The sequence below is a fragment of the Ascidiella aspersa genome, chromosome 5, assembly GCF_963924565.1.
Source record: "Ascidiella aspersa chromosome 5, kaAscAspe10.2, whole genome shotgun sequence".
Taxonomy (NCBI): Eukaryota; Metazoa; Chordata; class Ascidiacea; order Phlebobranchia; family Ascidiidae; genus Ascidiella; species Ascidiella aspersa.
The window spans coordinates 23,916,102-23,935,173 of NC_139451.1; the positions used below are offsets into that span (position 1 = coordinate 23,916,102).

The 19,072-nt window shown below is 38.8% G+C and overlaps 1 protein-coding gene across 1 annotated transcript; it reads right to left on the minus strand.

Moving 5' to 3' along the window:
- Window positions 1–1,434: 1,434 nt before the first annotated feature.
- Window positions 1,435–16,611, minus strand: LOC146145517 (uncharacterized). The gene is made up of 16 exons (XM_083390596.1): window positions 16,516–16,611; window positions 15,559–16,025; window positions 14,467–14,641; window positions 13,111–13,308; window positions 10,566–10,820; window positions 9,884–10,049; window positions 9,079–9,151; window positions 7,898–8,046; window positions 7,510–7,562; window positions 6,308–6,684; window positions 5,699–5,808; window positions 4,628–5,300; window positions 3,837–4,046; window positions 2,517–3,210; window positions 1,926–2,009; window positions 1,435–1,721 (listed from the first exon to the last, which is right to left on the minus strand). Exons 2-16 carry the CDS (start codon window positions 15,927–15,929, stop codon window positions 1,683–1,685), a joined length of 3,627 nt encoding a protein of 1,208 aa, XP_083246722.1. The 5' UTR covers window positions 15,930–16,025; window positions 16,516–16,611; the 3' UTR covers window positions 1,435–1,682.
- Window positions 16,612–19,072: the final 2,461 nt, after the last annotated feature.

The following is a 19,072-nucleotide window of genomic DNA, read 5'->3' on the forward strand; positions in this document are numbered from 1 at the left end:
TTTTAACAAAAAATAAAATTTATAAAAAAAAAAATATTTATTATAAAAAATTCGCTCAAAGAAAACACTTTATTTGAACCCACAATTTTCGTCCAAAAGAAAGTCAACAGCCACTTAAGTCAGATTATTGACTTGGCTCATAACTACACTGCTGCTGGAAGTATGGTGCAGTGCAGCAAACCTTACGCGGCCAAATTCGACGCCTGCCTTTGCTGTTGTATACTAATCGATTCCGACACACGTCTGCTCGTTAGGCGTCGCAAAACACTCGAAGAGGGTTGTGGTTTTCAGCCATTTAACAATGCGAGGTCCATTCATCAGCGGCGCCGACAGGCCGTGAAGTATTGTTTCCACGGCCGGTGACAGGTGGGTAGGACTGCCCTCTTGTAATTCATTGAACTGACACGTGTTTTCCCACTTTGATTAAGCGACTGTTGTTGTTTTTGTTGTTATGTTGGCAAACTTGCGGGCTGCCGTTCGTCTGGTCGAGATATTTAAATTGCCAGGTCGTTAAATTTTTGGCGTCGGGTTTCAAGCCGTCTCGACCCGAGACATTGTGTTTTTGTTCAGTCCAAAATATCTGTTGATATTGACGAGCTAAAGGTATTTTGTTTACCTCAATCAGGCAGCAAGGACAGTTTCCTGAAAAGAGTAAAGTCACATTTGTTGCTGGTGTTTTGTAGTTCAAATTCTGACACTGTTTTTTGTTTACATAGTTTGTTTTTTGTAAACGTTATGTTAGATCAGTGGTTCCCAACCGAGGTGATTTTATATGTACCGAGTCTGATTTTAAGATCATAAAAAAATTGGGTATTTTATTTTATTTTTTATAATTTCTGGTGGAAGTACGGCAAGCCATAAATAGTGGAATCTTTGCGCAAAATAGCAATAAGTGTTGACCGATAGAAACCTAATTTAAAATAACACATATAATATCTTTTGCGTTTAAATTTGGAATTTTTTTGTATGGCGATTGAGAATTATCACAACTGGGCTTGCAATGTTAAAATGCTATGTTCGACCGTTTGTTTTGACAACCCCTTTAAAACTGCTTCAGTGTCAGCGTAAGTCATTCCCCACTCTTTTTTGTCAATCTTTTTTACCACACGGCGCAGCTACAGACCTTTAAACACGTTGAGGCGCACCGGACGAGCCAAGTGAGCGCGAAATATGTTGTATATATGGTATTTATACCATAATTGCGTGCATTTTGTTATTACATTGGCATCGTTGTTGCCTATCTTAATAGTAGCCTACTGTAGGATCAATGAGCTAGTTCAAGATATAAACCGACATATTCAAATAGATTGTCCTTTTGCCCGCGGCTCATCTGTCAACCTTCCATGGCGCAACAGTGCGTTTGCTAAGAAGAGCTGGTTTACCCAAGTACGCTTCAGTTAAGTAAAAGACAACTCGTTTTATATGTACTCGATTTATTACACAAAGAAAAAGAGCGAGTGAATGTTTTTTCATCAACAATATCAATAACATGCTAATTTTATGGATAACTACTAAAATTAATAATCATTATTTTATCGGTTATAACTGTATAAATGCAAAAAAACCATAGTGCGTATTATTCGCACAAATTTGTTTTAGTGCATAAACAACAAGTCAAATAATATCCAATCGTTCAGCAATAGTTGGAACCTCATACTGCATGGTCGCTGTTCGACGCTCATTTAGATGTGGTGCAAGTTTGGAGAGCTGCCGAATTTCACCTTCAGTAAAATAACAAAAATGTGATTAGTTTACTTTTCAAGTTTAATCAAAGTAAATAGAGTACGTAACAAATAGAAAAAATATTTTAAGTTTTAATCCCTAATACATTTCTTGAATATACTTGTCAATGTTTTAATGCATACTAAGAAATTATTGATCTGCAGACTAAGTCGTTAACAAAACGAGCGCATTTCTGATTTTACCTGTTTGTTTGACCTTCTGTCGCTGCTTGATTTTGTAAAACGCAACGATTCCGATCTTCCAAAACGATCATCGTTTGTGAATACCTAACAAACGATAGGGGCAACTTTTTTATTATTTTTTTTTAAATAATTATAAATTAATTTACTTGACTGTTATTACGGAATTGTTTACAAAGTTACAAACACAAAGATTTCATCCAAAGACAGTCAAACATTCAAGCACTATCTACAGGAACCATTTTTTGTTAATCAACTTAAGAGTTATTTTTATGATATACGCCCAAATAGTGATATATTTTGGTATTACAATAGCAAAGGTTTCATGCAGCCAACGACCATGTTTGTGTAAAACTAAAATTAGTTTTCAACTTTTATGTGCAAGATATGCCATTTATCCATATCAATTTGCCAAAAGTACCCTGACTACGAGCGTCCATCAGTGGAATGTTGTTAACATATATTTCTATTATTAAGATCCGCGAGGTTTTAGGTAGTCAGAACATTTCTTTAATACATTGAATCGAATTGCTTTCAGCCTAACTTGACGTCATTTTTTGCATTAACACGGTGTCGATACAAGAGAATGCCAACCTCGTCTCTTCTTCCGGACATCCTCTCCTGCGACTTGCTCCTTTGCCTCCCGTCGCTGGCGCTTCTTCCGCGCGACGAAAACCGCTCACTCCTCGCTCCGACGCGATCCCTGGAAGACGAGGTCCTCCTCGAAAACCTCCCTTTGTCATCTTCATCCCTGTTCCTGCGCCGCGAAGAGCGTCCTCTTTCCATCCTCGGAGCATCGCGCTCAAAGTCCCTGAATCTCTCTCGATCATCCTCACCTGATCGCGTCCTACTCGCTCCTCTTGTCGAGCTCCTCCGGGAGTTCCGGGACTCGAATCCATCTTCCCGAGGAGGCAGCGACCTGTTCCGGCTCGGACGTCGATCCAGCGCTCTTCCTGACTCGAAAACGTCGTCTCTCATCGACTGCTGCGATCTTCGGTTCCTGCTCAAAGATCTCTCCCGATTATCATGCGTGGATCGCGACCTTGAGTCCGGAAAGGAACCGCTCCCTCTTCGATCCGTGCTCCTCACGTTAAAGTTGGATCCCGAGTTGTTGCTCGTCCTTGTTCTAATAGACTGTCTTCTGTTGCTGCTTGTCCCCGCCTGCATCGCGCCGTAAGCGGAGTAGACGCTACCCACGTCCTCGTAGAATGAAGAGGCCGCATCTGATGCTGCTGCTTGCTGGTCCCGTGGAGGCAACTTTGGCCCGTTCGAGTTTCTGCTCTGCGGCCTGCGCTCGTGCGTAAATTCAGATTTGTTATTTTATGCGCAACCCGAATAGGAGACAATCAACGTAAAGAGAAACCTACAATCGTAAATGCAAATATAATGTGTATGAGTAGCAATTTGTATGTTAGGACTGGGGAATCAGCTTTGTTAAAACCGCCGGCTTTCCCTTACTTTTTTTTGTTAATAACAGAAAGCACTACTTTTGCGATTAGCTTTTTTGATTAAGTTTCTATTTAGTTGCTTTTTGATTAAGTTCTATTTCGTCCCAATCAATCCAAACGTTATTATAGCACAGAAACATCCATAGAACCCTTGGTCAGATATATAAAAGGTAATGGTGTGCAGTGGTAAATATTAGACAATTAACAGAAATTAATGCACTTTTTCAGACATTTTGCTTGCCAAATTTGCTCCATATTTAATTTAATATCTCAACGTAGTTAGTTTGACTTTTATGCAAGACGGTCGCACATAACATTCGGTCCTATGCAAGACATGCATAAGTATTTTGGGAGCACTTAAGGACTTTAAAGCAAATTGTGAAAAAAAAGTCAAGTTCATTTTTCGGCTTTAAATTCTGGGAGACGGCTATGGAAAACGATCATATCCAGAAAAACAAATAACAACCTAGACCGTGCGCTGTTCCTGGAAGCAGCCCATTCACTTCTGGTCAGAGGCTCCCCTGCTGTGTAGGATGTCCTTCGACGCAAATCCCCGCTGTGGTATCCCTTGTAGTTTCGCATCGACTGCGACCTGCCTCCTCTCGTCAGCGTCTTGCTTCCGTCGCGACTCTGTACGTTTGACCACGAAGAGGAGCGGCTGATCATTCTTGCCTCTCTGGCGAAAGTAAAAGTGTCGTGTTTTTTAATTGAAAGTCCGTTCGTTTCAGAGGTGTAATCTTGACTTATGTGAATGAGTCGATTTTGTACAGAAAAAAGTTTGAGTTGGAATTGATCATAATTCACGCACGACAAAGCGGCTCACACTTAACCGACGTATACGATTTTGTGTTTTTTTTTCTCAAGAAACTGTAATTAAAACGCCGATTACTATTTTTGTATAGAACCGACGTGCGTTTTTAAATATCGAGTCAAAATATAATACGAAGCATCCCCAAAGCAGGAACTGTCTAAAGTTATACTGATACAGGAGGGGACGTAGGAATTATTTAAAATGATTTAGGTTGGATTTCATAACCAAACTAAATTTGCCATTTGAGAATCGAATCCCCATGATTTGCACAGTTAGACGATCACTTCGAATGGAAGAAGTGATGATTTTGGGATAACAGATAAATAAAATTCGTAAATAAAAGCTGAATTTGATTCAAAATAACCCACTTTTAGCAGAAAGATTCTGCCTTCCTTATGTATTTCGAATGCAGAGTATTGAGACATTACAATCCAGAAACAACTTACCTTGGTGACGGAATCGTAATTTCGGGACTGACCAGCAGCTGCGGGTCGATTTCCTCGTCAGAAACAACCGAACCGTGGCGACCCTTGGAAGCCCCGGGCGCCAGATTGGGCATGCTGCGAGTCCTGGTCGACATCGAGTAGGCTTCGCTGGGCAAGTAAGTCGAGTAGTCGTCGTTCATATTCAACGGAATCCAGGTAGAGTTGCTGTTTTTCGACCTCGGCCTGCGGATGTCTGACATGGCCGAAAACTGCTGCATGGAAGGATCGTAGCGGGGCGGGCGCGATGGAGTCGGGGTGTAGACCGGTGGGGGCTCCATTGGGGGAGGTGGGTAACCCCCGTCACCCCGGTACGAGTAGTAGCTGCCGTAATCTCCATAGAGGCTGAAATCGCCGTAGCAAGTGCTGCAAGCCCCGTCGTAGTAGATGCTGTTGTTGTCGTGCTGGTGATGATGGGGGTTACCAGGGTAGGGGTAAGATTGGGGGTAAACGTGCGTGCGGCCCCTGGGCCTGTTGGGCGGCGGTGGGTAGCGGGGGTAGTTTTTGTCCCTGGTCTGGGGCCTGTAGCCGTATATCGGCTCAGGTCGGTCGGTGGATATGGACTGGTGGTGGGGTATAGGGTGGTGCGGGGCGGCGCCGTACATTGAATAGGCGTTGAGGCTGTACGGGCCCTCGTCTGCAATGACAAAAAGCGCAAGTTGATATGCAAGAAAGAGTTTAATTAAAAACGCTTTAGTGCAAGGTTCTTGAATATATATTTCGAGTTAGACTACATTTAGCAGTGTTGCAATGGATTACGTCAATGACTTACTAACTGCTCTTAATACATTGTTTTTAAATTTCTTGGACGTGAAAAGACTAACTGGACTTGACCTAAGCCTTTTGGAAAAATACTTGACATAGACTTAAGTAATTGGGTCAACTAACATGAGTGGAAATTAAGTGTTTTCTTGAAATATTTTTTATTAAAATTAGGTTATTTTTCATCTCAAGTTTAAGGAATTTAATTACTTTTAATTTATAGGTTAATCAAAAAGATCTTTGTAGTCGAATCGCAGCACTTTTATTACGTACCCAGCGAAAATTCTTCTGGAAGGTTGCTTATTTTCGGAGTAGTTGCCGATTTGCGAAGTCCCTCAAACTCGTAAGCATCTCTCGGCGAATTGATGTGGCTGGTTTTTGACCTGTCGACAATTAAAGGCATTTTAGACTAAAAGTTTAGGATAAGTAAAAGCTGCAAGTTAATTTTAGCATTGCAGCAAGGAAAAATGCCAACTAGTTTTTGCTGTTGAGAAAACGTAGTGTATTGTAGTGTGCAAAGTCTTTACTGTAGTAAGGTACGAAAGCTTTTCATCGAACTTAATTTTTCAAAGGCGAATTTTAGCAAACAGTATCAAAGACGTAAGGTCGAATTCGTCCTGCGGGGTAATTTTTTCCGGCGCGGCTAACATAATTTCAAAAAATGTTTATAATTAATTCATTAACAGAGCTGTTTCTAGGGTGCAAATACAGACCGAATTTTGATAACATTTTACACTAAACGACGACAGAATTAGTAAAGTCTCAGGCCGAATTATCAGATTGATCACCAAAATGACAAAATGCAGTTATCCGCGAACAACGTAACCTAAATTACCACAACAAAAACATCAACAGCAACAGAGTGTCCGTCGGCCCGCTTACCTTATGTCCTTGTACGACCTCAGGTAGCGGTCGCAGTTCTCCGGATGTTTAGCGCACAAATCGCTTCCAAAGAGCCGGAACATCTCCTCCATTGGATTGGAGCTCTCGCTCGGAAAAACAGTCCGCGTCTCGGGGCCGTTAAGTCGCTTGAAGAAGCTAGAAACAGCAGCGGGCTCCAGCTGTGGCTTCTGCGGTTCTCCCGGCTTTCCTTGGTGCTGTTGTTGCTGGGCATTTGGCCGAACGGTCGATTGGCTGGTTTTCGACGAAGCCCTGGACGGCGGGGCAGCCTGCTGGTTCTGTTGGTTTGGATTGGCTGCTGCTGAGCGATTCTGGGGACCAGCTCTTCGCTGTAGGGGAACCGGAGCGGCGTTTTGCAACTGAGCGAAATTGGAAGAGTTGACATTGTTTGTATCTTGATATGTAAAATTTATGATGGTTTGTAACGATTCCTAACCGGTGCGACATGGGATGTTGGCAAGTAGGCCGCAGGAAATAATATAAAGCAGGATTTTGTAAACTGATTTAGTTTATTATTTGGCTTAGATCGATTTTCTCCACTATAGTACTTAAAATAATGTGCAACCATAAGACCTGTGTAATTAAACTTGCATAACATTTTACGAAATAGCGGTATACCAACAAAAAAAATCGAGTTCGATCCACTCTGCAGGTGCGCCCTGACTTAAAGGGTTAATAAACACTGCTTAAAGTAGCAAAAATTACAAAAAAAACAACCCAACTTTCAGGATAAATCCTAAAATATCGCAACAGAAATGTTTAGATCAGTAGCCTTTTTGTGCACTCAGAAAGTCTTCCAAACCCTATTTTAGTCAAAAGGAAATATCCCAATCAAACCAAATATTGTTGTGAACGCTTTGCGCGAATCGATTCGGTCAACTATATGCCATGGCGAGACTGGGGGCCAGGTTAAACACTTTATAGGACCCTTGACATTCATAAACCTCCCATAAACGCAACTATATAGGTGATTTAGTCTACGAAGAGACGATTCAGTTTCGCCTTGCGGTGCTTTTAGCCGGAAGCCGTTTGTCACAATTTGTCGCAAATGCAAAACATCCTTACACTAATGGAAAATGACACCATTGTTTTTATTTAAGCACTATGTATAAGGTTACTTGTGGGAATAAATAAGTGGTATGTTGTTGGATTTTTATCAGTATTGCCTAGTGCGTTATAGGTACCTTGTCGTCTCTCTTCGGTATGCTTGGCAGAATATCGTTGTGCTCCGGGGTTTCTGCAAATATTTCACGATTTGTTAGAGTAATGTAGCGAAATGAACAACTTACTAAGCGAAAAATGGCCAACTTACAAAGGCTTTTAATATGATTTTAAGTGACAAGAAATAAAGCATTTCACTATGGTTAAAGTGACAAGAAATGAAGCGTTAACATAAATAGGAACATTTTATTGACATTTGGTAGCAAAGTGGCAATTTATTGTGCATTGGTATAACCTATAGGAATAAATGTATAATTGAAAATTTGTGTAGGCCTACAATGTGCGTATATCTTAACAGTTTAACACAAAACTGTTATAGCTAGCGGCCGACCTTTTTTTCGTAATACTCACCATCGTATACATTTCCCGGGGGCAGGTCATAGAACGATGACGCAACCGTTTGTGTGTCGTCATCATTTTTGACGTCAGACTCGGGCACGTAAGCTCCGTTCGTCATCGGCCAGTTCATGTAAGCCGTTCCATTGGAGGTTACGCCGGATCTTTATAATAGATTGAAAATGGTTACGGGCTGATTGATACAAAAATATTACGAACATAATCTCAAACTGAGGCTTTAGGGATCCTGAATTAGGCAAATCATCATATGTCATCAACGAGTTTTAGTTTTTCACTTTTGATGTGCAACTGTAAATCAAAAATTCAATCCCCCAAATTTATGTATTTTCGAACAATTGAACCGTTTTTTAACGGTTGCGATGTTAAGGAATGCTCGTTTAAAGCATTCATGTTTATTGCTAAAACTTGACTTATGGGAATGCCTTGGTTTCTGTCGTTTGCAACAGACTAGACTGGGACTTGTTTCTAACACTGGTAAATTCTCAAGAACGTGTGTTTAGATGCAAGATACACCGAATTCGGCCATCGGCAGAACTGGTGTGGCAACATGATTAAGATTGCGAGTGACGCCGCTTGCACACGATTTGCGGTTTGCGGTGAGTAAAGTCGAGCATACGAGATTACGAGTTGTAAAAGCAAACTGCATTCTGAAAACTGATGCACGGTGATTTCAGTCGCTTTGCGTTCTACATAGCAGTCCTTCATAGTTCAATTGTACAATTCTCTATGTAGGGTTTTCTAAAAAAAATCCAAATTTTTAAGTGTAAAATGCCCCGCGTGTCACCCTGCGATCATCTTTTTCCAACCAATCGTAACTTGTCTAACGCCTAGTTTGAATAGGGTACTTGGCACGAAATTATCCACCGGTGATGGCAAAATTGGTAAGTAAAATTTTCGGTAAATCAACAAATAACTGATGATTTTTTAAGCGACTCTTTAGCTATAGGCCCACGCTACAAATACATCCAGTCTGGTTTAAACCACTCTGCGAAAGATTCCACTGATTGAACCCTACATTTTTGCTACCTTTACGTTTTTTTGTCAGCGAAGTACCAAATATTAAACGAGTAAAATCGTCAACCTGAAATCGTATGTAGCCACCTTAAGACGTGCTAAAATTATTTGTCGACCTATCGCCGGGTCTCGATAGCAACCACACACATTAGATTACCAACCTTCCAGTTTCCACGCTGAAACCACTTTGAGACGAGGGGAGTCTTGAATGGCGAAATGACGAAGACGCCCGACCTGAAAATCGAGAATAGTTTTGAAATATGCTTCTTTACGATGCCTATCTCGGCGAAACAGAAACGATGAATGGTTTGCGGCAAATAGTTTTAAAACATCTGAAGACCTGTAAGGAATATTGGCAACAAATAGAGAACTATTGTAAAGACACTTAAAAAAAGCTGAAGGGTTTCACAATAAAGGTCTGGTCATCTCAAAATTTGAATTCGTGTCAGGATTTCAACAGTGAATTTCGCATTTTGACTAACAAAGTCTTATACTTTTGAAAAAATGACCATAAAAAATTCATCATTTTCCCAAGAGAAACGGGAAGTATTTTGCTTTCTAAATTTTGCACTAATTGTCAATCAAGACCAGTTTCGGAAAAGGTCTTAGGCCTAACCTGAAAATACATTTAGTTAAGTCCGGTCAAAGCGTTTAAAAATATTAAACCATTGGAATGCAGCATGTCTCGGAAGAACAAATCGGCCTTCTTTAATCAGGTCGTGAGAGAATCATCTCGTTTTCATTCCTACAAAGTGCCACCTAATCGTACGGTAAAGTAAATAAAAATTTTGTGAGTAAATTGGACATTTGCTGAGATACACATTTAACTTTTCAAAGGATTACGAACCGCGTTTCGTCAGTTGTGCAGCCCTAATATAAAGCATCTTTGTACAAAAATACAAGATTATAAAATTCCAGGGTCGTTGATTTACAAAACGCGATAAGATTACAATGTTATGTACTTACTCGCAGTTTTGCCCGCACCAGTCGACGAGTAAAAAACCCCTCCCGCAAGGGAGGGGAGGGATATTTCCTCGTCGTCGTCGCTTCCGTCCGGGTTAGTGCCGACCTTTGGAGCATTCCTGTACTTGAGAAGTCTCAGGTAAGAAACCAGCACTATCATCAGGTAGACCTGCGATGTTTTGCTTCAGTTTGGTAAATGTGCATTTATTACAACACAGGGCTACCAATACCAACGTACGGCTGAAATTTTTATATTGACCCAAGATTAGAGTTGGAGAGATAACTATGACGCTTTCCGTTTAAGACCTTCTTGGCCCAAAACCTTATCGCCATAAACTTAATAGGACATCATGGAGATTTAACCTTAAGAGTATTCTTTGACCAACGATGCGCTTTTACTAATATCGCCTTGTTCAAAAACGAAATATATCCAGACTTATTTAGGAAATGTTTTACCCTTCAACTTTCATAAATGTACGTATACATTTTTTTAGAAATTCATGGTTTTAAATTATTCGTTGGAAAATCATGGTTTTATAGACTTGTTTAAATAAGCAAAAATATTCTAAATATCTATAAAGAATAAACCTAAAAGTATTTCTTTGTTGTTACTTATTTTTGTTTGCTTTCCAAATCCCTAGTAAGAATTTTTAAGTTAATAATCTGAAATAAAAATTAAACTAACATAGCCAAGTGCATGGACACCAGTCAGTGCCCAAGAAGTCACAAGGTTGTCCTTGATCTTGTCGTTGGTCTTCGGGTTCCTGACGATAATCTGATTGCCATAGGGTTGATAGCCCTCGTCGTAGGCGTAAGAGTCTTCTTCCACTTTAAGCGGGATGACCGTGGCGAAGATAGCCTCGCCCAGATTGACCACGATCGCCAGACCGGTCAGAATGGCGAATACCGCCACCGAGTTTCGGATCTTTTTGTAGTGCTCCTGCTCGAAAAGTAAATAGACGCGATTAGGCGCCGGTGTATAGGCTGACAACGAGTGCGTATAGGAAAATCATTTATTTTTCAACAATTATGTCTCGAAATACTCCCCCCCCGTTAAGTAAACCCAAAAAAGAACCTGAACTTTCGGTAAGCTAACTTCAAATCAAAATTTTATCATATATTCACTAACAGTCTTTTTACAAGTTATAATAACAAAACTTCAACTTTCTTGGAACGAGTTCGTAATACTGATTTTTTGCAGATATTCCGTACCGGTAAAAAAAAACGAAAAAATATAATAAAAATACTCTTTTGTTACCACCCATCAGGCCTGCCATCTCTTTAAATGTATTTGAAAAATATAAGAACTATACCCTCAGGTTTTATAAGTTTACTTGTTTTAGACGCCACGTTGTGACGTTGTTTTAGACGCCACGCTGTGATCTAAAATTTGTAATGCGTTTCAAGAAGAAAATTATTCTACTTTCACCCCTGGTTGTTAGTCATGACTTCTTTATAATTTTAAATGTTGCCGTTTCATGAAATTTTTAACACTAACATTCAACCCAACATTCACCGTTAATTTATTGCCGAGTAACATTTTCAGACCTTACTATTTCGATTGTCATCTTTCTCGTTCGTTTCTAATCTGATCGTGGTTTTAGTTGTACGCGATTTTAGCCGATCAAACTACATTTAAAATTTAGATGTTTGCCTTAAAACTTTCGGGGTGATATCTCCAGCGGTCACAATTATGATTTCGTGTTTACTCAACGCAAAGCGGAAACACACGCGCCCAAGGGAAAACCAATAACTATATAGGTCGGCTTCTAACCTAAATAACGCGGCTGGGAACATGCATATATAGTCGAACGGAGCCAGTTGGTTAGGTTGATACGAATAGAAAACATTAACTGCTAGACAACCTGAAGTTTGCGGCCAAATGCAAAGTGCGTCATATTTCGGCCTCGTAAACGTTTTTGTTCAAACTTGCAAATCGTTAACATTTCGTTTTCGATGTGCGCTGTAAAGTTTTCGATCTATGCTATATCATGTTTATGACCCTCGCCAACATCTCCTCTCGTCTAATTGGGTTTGTCCCTATTTTCCTGTGCATTTATGGTGCAGAAGTCACTTGTGGCTTTGTGCAGACTTTTAATGGGTGAGTGGGCGGATCCCTGTCAGCTGTATTGCCACGTATTTCTCTTAGGCAGGAAGCGGGTTTTCCGGAACGTGATACGACCAACCCTTCCCTAAATAGACACACGCGTTGTAAAAACCTGAGGTAAACAACAACAACAGCTCAGACGCCACTGTTCGGTAATTTGGATTGTACATTTCGAAGGAAGGTTAATTGAAATTCCTCTGCCCCCACCCCATGTCTCGCTTGCTTGGTCTTTAAACAGCTGCCCGACGTATAATATATAGTATTTTCTGTTACATAAATGGAGTCGGGAAGGTTAAAGAGCTTACATATTGTTCAGCCTCCTGTTTGCTAAACATGTATCGCTTTGCATACCACTGAAATATAAAACGTATTTTTATATTAATCGTACTCCAACGAGTTCTTGTTTGAGTTTTTGTAATGACAATGCGTCTAGGAAAGGTTGAAATGACAAATATTATTTTTACAAGCGTCAAACCAAAAGCTTAAACTTTGCTGTCAAACTGAATTTAAACATTAACCTCCTTGTTCGTTTTTTTTTCTATTTTTCTTCACCCCGAATATCCAAAAATGCATATTAAAGGCCGGGTCACAAAATCGTGGGAAAAGGGAAGAACCAGCCACAAAATACTAGTTCAGTATGGCTGATTGAGCATGATTGAAAAGCATTCAATACGATAAGTTTTTGTCCGGTAATGTTAGGTTTAACGAATTGTCAGTTTACGTCAAGCATCAAAAGAGACGGTTTAAAGTAATTTGGGTTAAAAATGCACCCTTCAACTTATTAATAAAACAACAAACGAAATACCTTTCAGCTAATTGCCACCACGCCACCATGCGACATTTTAAATATTTTTATATACATTACAACTGTATATCATATAGTATATTATTGATTTAATCTTTCCAATATATTGGCTACCAATATGCCAACACAGTCATATGGTGCTAACCCGTCTCAGCTAATAAACTCGTTTCACTAATGTACGTATATTCTTATGTTGTTTCAGCATCGATAAAAATAACTCTTTTAATTATACAAGAAACTCATGGGTTTAACTTATACCTATACAAAGTAGTAGGCAAATTTCGGACCCCTAAAACTTAATGTTTGACGTCCACCCACCTTCTGGCCCCAGAGGCAAGACGCCACTAGGAGCACCAGAGCGCCGACCATAGAAATCGCAGCCATGGCGATACCGACGATAAGCAGAATTCTCCAGATGTCCATATGAAGGTGATTTCCAGACCAGATGACCTTGTGCTTGCCAATTTTGCTATTAAAATCTCCGATGCGATACACCAGAAAACCGATACAAAGGCCCTATAAATGGTTCAGGGCATAACGATTTGAAAGCGAAATTTTCACACCTTTTTGTCGTAAGAATTTTTTTTTAAGTAACGAAAATCTTGCGTCAGACTTTTTCTATCGCCGCCCAAAATACCCTTTCAAGGGCTATTGAAGGCTATAACACGTGAAACTACTAGGCCTACCACGAAAGGGGTGGAATCTGGGGTGAGGGGAATGACACAAAGATGCGTCGTAAAAATAACACAAAGTTACGTCATAATACAATTAATCTCAAATGGACCTGTTATTCTCGAGCAAACTCTGCGCAAATGTGCAGCTAAATTTAAATCTAATCGCACGGAGCGCGAAAAATATGCGGAAAATTGTTTTAAATTGGAAAAACTTTAATGAAAAGGGGGCGTAACGCACGAGGCACATAAAAGAGATTCGATTAACGCTGAAAATATCAGCATTTATAGCACAATTTAACAGAAATTGGACCAGAATTTATAAGTCACGCGAGGCAACATGCCATATGAAGCCTAGCGGATTTGGCCTGAATAGATTTCCTTGAAACTGACAAAGTTTCGTGCAAACTGCAAAGAATCAAAAAGTTGTGTTTATATGAATAAACTTGGCTCAAAGCATATTTGGTGGTTTTGGCCTGGTGGGCCTGTAATGCTTTTAGCTATACATCGAATTTTAAACACAATATAATTATTGTACGGCTATCCCGCGGCCCACAACCACATGGCAAAAGTGAAATCAAAATATTATTTGCTGACAACCCATTAAAATATTGTTTGCGAAAAATATTTTTAAATCTTTCTTTCTCGTTACCTTTGTGACGTTTAATACTTTCTAAGGTGACACTGGGTTTTTCAAAAGGCACAACCAGAGGCGCCTGCAGAAAATTTTTAGGGGGGGATTTTATATCAGTATAAATTGATATACAAATCAATATTATTCCATTAGTAAAACTGAAGTATTGTAAATATGAATAAAAATAATAATCGCATTTTGAAATTTCAGGGGAATAATTTACTCACCACGGGATGCCCTGTTCACCATGATAACAGTTTAGATATAATTGTAAACAAAAATCCTTTGTACAAAAATGCAATTCTAAATGCAACAAAAAAATTGCAGTGTGTGCTTGTTTCTGCGGTGGCAACCACCAATTTAACTTACGACGTATATAAGGGCGGTCAGGAGGCTTCCAGCTCCGAGACTGCAGAATCCGCAGCAGGAGTAAAGGATCGGGTTCTTCCGCTTGCTCTTCTTCTTCTTCCAAGGTCGATCGTTACTCAGATCGCTCATGGAAGAAGCTCTTGAGCTGATCACGCTCGAGTCTCGGATCGTAGTCCTATAGTGAAAAAACAAATGGTGTCACTACAGCTTGAGGTTTTACTAAGCGTTGAAAAGCTATTGAGTCCCTAAAGCTATTAAAAAACAAAGTTCGCTGAATTGGCAAACTATATAGGATGTTCTGACACTTTTCTATTTCGATGCCGACAAACAATTTAAAAAAGATTCCGATTAGGTGCCAAAAGAGTTTATTACTATATAGGGTCAAATTGGCAACTTTGCGGAAACTGAAACTTTTAAATTTAAATGTGTTCTAAATCAATTCGGGTTTTGCTGGTAATAAATCTAAAATTAGCTACAGGAAACTTGTTTAATTTTAGTTAAATTTTTTTAACAATAACTTGTGATGTAAATATGGCTGCGTTATATCGCAAAGCATTAATTAGATTGGTATGGGATAGGCACCTATTTTAAACTAGTATCGAAGGTGTACTGATACTATACATTGATGTCCGGTATTAGCTCGAATTTAAAACAATAAGAGATCCCTAATGTTAACTGCAGTTTTCTATTTCAAGGTCAAAATATGTAGTAGAATGTTTCTCACCAACCGATGTGGGTCGAGTTAGGGTTAGTTATGCGTTTCATACTAATCTACCACTACAATAATATCCTAAAGTATGCTTCCTTGAGCAAACGTTTAAATACTAATTTATGGTCCCAGTTGGAAAGCACCCCATTTACACCCTTAAAATAAAGCTTTAATCGAAAACTACGTTCCTTCAAATTGTCAAGATATGCTGGTTTAAATGATCGCACTCATAGCTTATACAACTTTCAAAAGGGTGCATAATTTTACAGAAAATCCAGTTAAGTGAAATGACATTTCAGATACATGTGACTAATACACACAAGATAGTGACGCTTCGCTTGAATTAAAGCTTTCAGTGTCAACTTGCAAAAATTACCACGAACCTTGAAATAGTCGATTCATCTCCGTCAGCATCCGCTTTGGTTCTTCGTTTAGGCGATCTTCCCCTCGATACTGAGGAAACGGAAGACTCTCTCGACACCGGACGTTTTTTGCCCTTTTTATCATTTTTCTTCTTTTGCTTCTTTTTGTTTTTCTTATCCTTTGCAGGCTTGCTTTTCGTAGCTGGTTGCTTGACCTTCTTGGCGGGTTTGGTCCTTTTTACTTTCTTTTTGTCTTTTGATTTTGATCTACCTCGTTCCACGGAAGACTGGCTGGAGTCGCGTTTTCTCTTTTTCTTTTCCTTCTCCTTTTTGGCTTTCTCCTTGCCACCTTTGCTCTTGTTTATCGTGAATTCTGCCGCTTTCAGCTTCATTGTTGTTGATATAGTTTGTTTTCAATCTTAACCAGGAGTAGCCTAAGTGTTTGCTGTCAACTTTAGGCGCATGGGAACATCACTCGCTAGTTTTCGCTGTTCAAACATAAAAAACAATAGAAATATTTGGTTTTTAAGTTATATAAAAACAATCGCTTCTGAGGTCGATAATACTAACATAATAATAGTCCGCCGGAAAAAATCAGTTTCGCCATAATCATTCAAACTTTTGGTACAACGACTTTAGGCAACAGTATATTTTATGTTAATATGTATTTTACAAATAGTTCCCTTTCGGCACTTTAAAAAGCTACACTGGTAACCTGGCGCTAGATAGACGGGGTCAATTTTACAATAACTTTATAAATCAGTTTATTGTTTAGGCTTAGAAAAGAAAAAGCCGATACAGGATATACAACAATTCTGAATATTTTGCTTTCTTCTAATATCTATTGGGGTTTAACAGTTTTCCAGACCTAAGTAAAACCTGGTAATCATAATAAATAAAACTCATTTCCGAACTGTTCTAGCTATATGGTCACCTCCAAGGTCAACTCCATGAACCTAAGTCATTTAAACTGCTTACTTTTTAGTTTTAACACCAGTTACAATCCCTGCAAGTTGTCGGTTTGTCATAAATCACTTCGCAACCGACCTAGTTTAGTGCCTCTTGTTATTTCCCGTGATTAGGTCGGCTTGTAGTCATTGTTACCGACGAGCGAGCGCGTCAAAGAAAAGTTGAAAGTCAACTTGGTGTCCAACGCCTCCGGGCAGAAATCGTGTTGTCCTTGCGAAAAGTTCCGACGCTGCCTTCGGGCCCTCGAAAGTCGCTCGGCGCTGGAAAAGTTTATGTTTTTCTGTCGATTTGCCGCTTCTGTTTTGTATCGTGTTTACGTAGTGGCGTTGTGTAATTGCCCGTAATGCCATGATTTTGTGCACTTGTCGTTTACGTTTTACCTACGTCACGTGGATCGCGGTTATTAGCTATTGATTTTTGTTTAACTTTCCAGCAACTAAACCCCTGACCTTATCAGCGTAGAAAACACATTTCTATCATACACTTCTACCAAGTTGTCATGTTGATATCAAATCTTTTCGTTTTTAAGACACAAAATGCTTGCAATTTATTGATCAGTTAGACATCATTGAAAGTAAAAACAAATACCGTAGCTAAAAACTGCTACTATATAAATTTTACGCAAAATATTTAATGAAACACCAAAATGATATTTGAATCAAGTCGAATATTGAAAAACACTGACTAATGTGCAATTCAAGTGATTCACATACACAATTTATCCTAATTAGTTTGCCTATTTAATTGACACGCATTGGAAGCACCTTAACTTAACTAATGGCAGAGCATGTAAAGTTTTATGGGGCCAAGTATTGCATCTTTTTACTTTTGGTTTCTTTTCATTTTATTTTTAGTCAATTTGACGAACAGGACAAAATAAAACATTTGCGACCATAGGAGCGATTTTTTGACAATACGTTAAGCACGATACATCGATTTAATTTTATAATAAAGAATCGCAACTTTGTTTCCATCGTAGGTTCCAAAATGATATAGCCTAGGCTTTAGTGTTTTGTAACGATTTTTTAATGTTTAAATGTTTGTAATCGCCAAAAGCAAAGAACATGGAATAATATCTAATCTTTAAAACGCGTCATCTTGTGGCGAAGTAAACAGTAAAACATCACAATCTTTACAAAACTAAAATTAAGTTTACCAATAAAGGTAGATGTATAGGCCTATGCCTCTCACCAAATAACAGCTTCATGAGATTTTAGTGTGCAGCTAACACCTGTCCAATCTAAAACTTTAACAAGATAAACGAACTGTGTTATGTTGATAGGGTTACTTTTTATGACACGTTGAGATATAATTTTGTGACGTCACGTTATGGCGTAACTTTGTGAGGTTTAGAATGAAATTGCCTTATGACGTCATCTCTCAAAAATTGTCAAATATGACTAAAGTTTACATCCTTATTATTAGGCCACAATCCACTATGTGTACCCTCTTTTATTTGCTCTCGCAGCCTATATAATGTTTCAATTTAAATATAATTCAGTTAAATAAATTATTTACTAAAAATAATTTGCAATCAATATAGAGGATAACAAGCTTACAATTTTAAAGAGGTGCATTTTGTACAAATTTGTATCAGAGAGTTCTTATGTTTACAAATGTCTACCTTAGGTAGAGTCTAAACCAGCCGTTTTCAATTGCAGGTTTACTAAACCTGACACGGTACAGTACGAAAATAAATTCGCAATTACGCATAATTGCAGACGCTCCTTATTTAGCTCCAATCAAGGCACGCGTCATATTAAACTGGAGAAAACTCGCAACATTTAACCTGGTAAAAATATAATATTTATCCACCCAACTTTTTGATGTTTTTGCGAATAACTCGTATTGTTTCGTTTCGTTACTAACTATAGCTCATTGTTTTGTCACGGTAATGATGTCATAAATATGTCACGACCAATTATGATTTCTATTGTTGGGCTGGTCTGAAATTAACCTAAAAACCGCCGATGCGTGTTAACGTTTTAACGTTGTGTAAATATCGCAATAAAACTTTTAAGCCTTTAAACTTAGGACTTTAACTTGGATTTTAAATTCCCACTGCCTATTAATATCGCGCTTGTCGGTATTGCGGTAGAGTATGATATACCTACGTAAAGAAATATATCAAATTACTGTTGTTTAAAGGTTGTGTTGTTGTAAAATGAAAGGGCTAACAAACAATATAATTAAAAATAAAATTCTTTGTCTATTGGTTATGCAGTTTATTAAGCGAAACAGTAAGCACTTTAGAGTTCTAGGCGCTATAGAATCCTACAACAATGCACAGTATTTGGATTGAGAAGTTATCCTATCGGTTAAGGTGGGTTAATAAATCTAATAAATAAAAAAAAATCGCATTTAATAATAAATCTAGTGACCAACCCTCGCCCAAACTCTAGCCCAGCGGTTCCCAAACTGGGGCCTGCGGACCAACTGGGGTCCTCGCAGCAGTTTCAGAGGGTCCGCAAGGAGAATTATTTATTAAGTTTATAAACATTAGGCTTTCGCGATTGTTTTTAAAATTGTGTGTCATAATTCTTGTTATCACTTATCAGTTATGCTT

Bases quoted from the DNA above. Each gene is read 5' to 3' on its own strand.
- LOC146145517 (XM_083390596.1), bottom strand. From the start codon at position 15,929: ATGAAGCTGAAAGCGGCAGAATTCACGATAAACAAGAGCAAAGGTGGC. The intron at 14,642-15,558 runs GTTCGTGGTAAT...TTTTCACTATAG, and splicing joins GATGAATCGACTATTTCAAG to GACTACGATCCGAGACTCGA. The intron at 5,301-5,698 runs GTACGTAATAAA...TTGTCATTGCAG, and splicing joins TCCAGAAGAATTTTCGCTGG to ACGAGGGCCCGTACAGCCTC.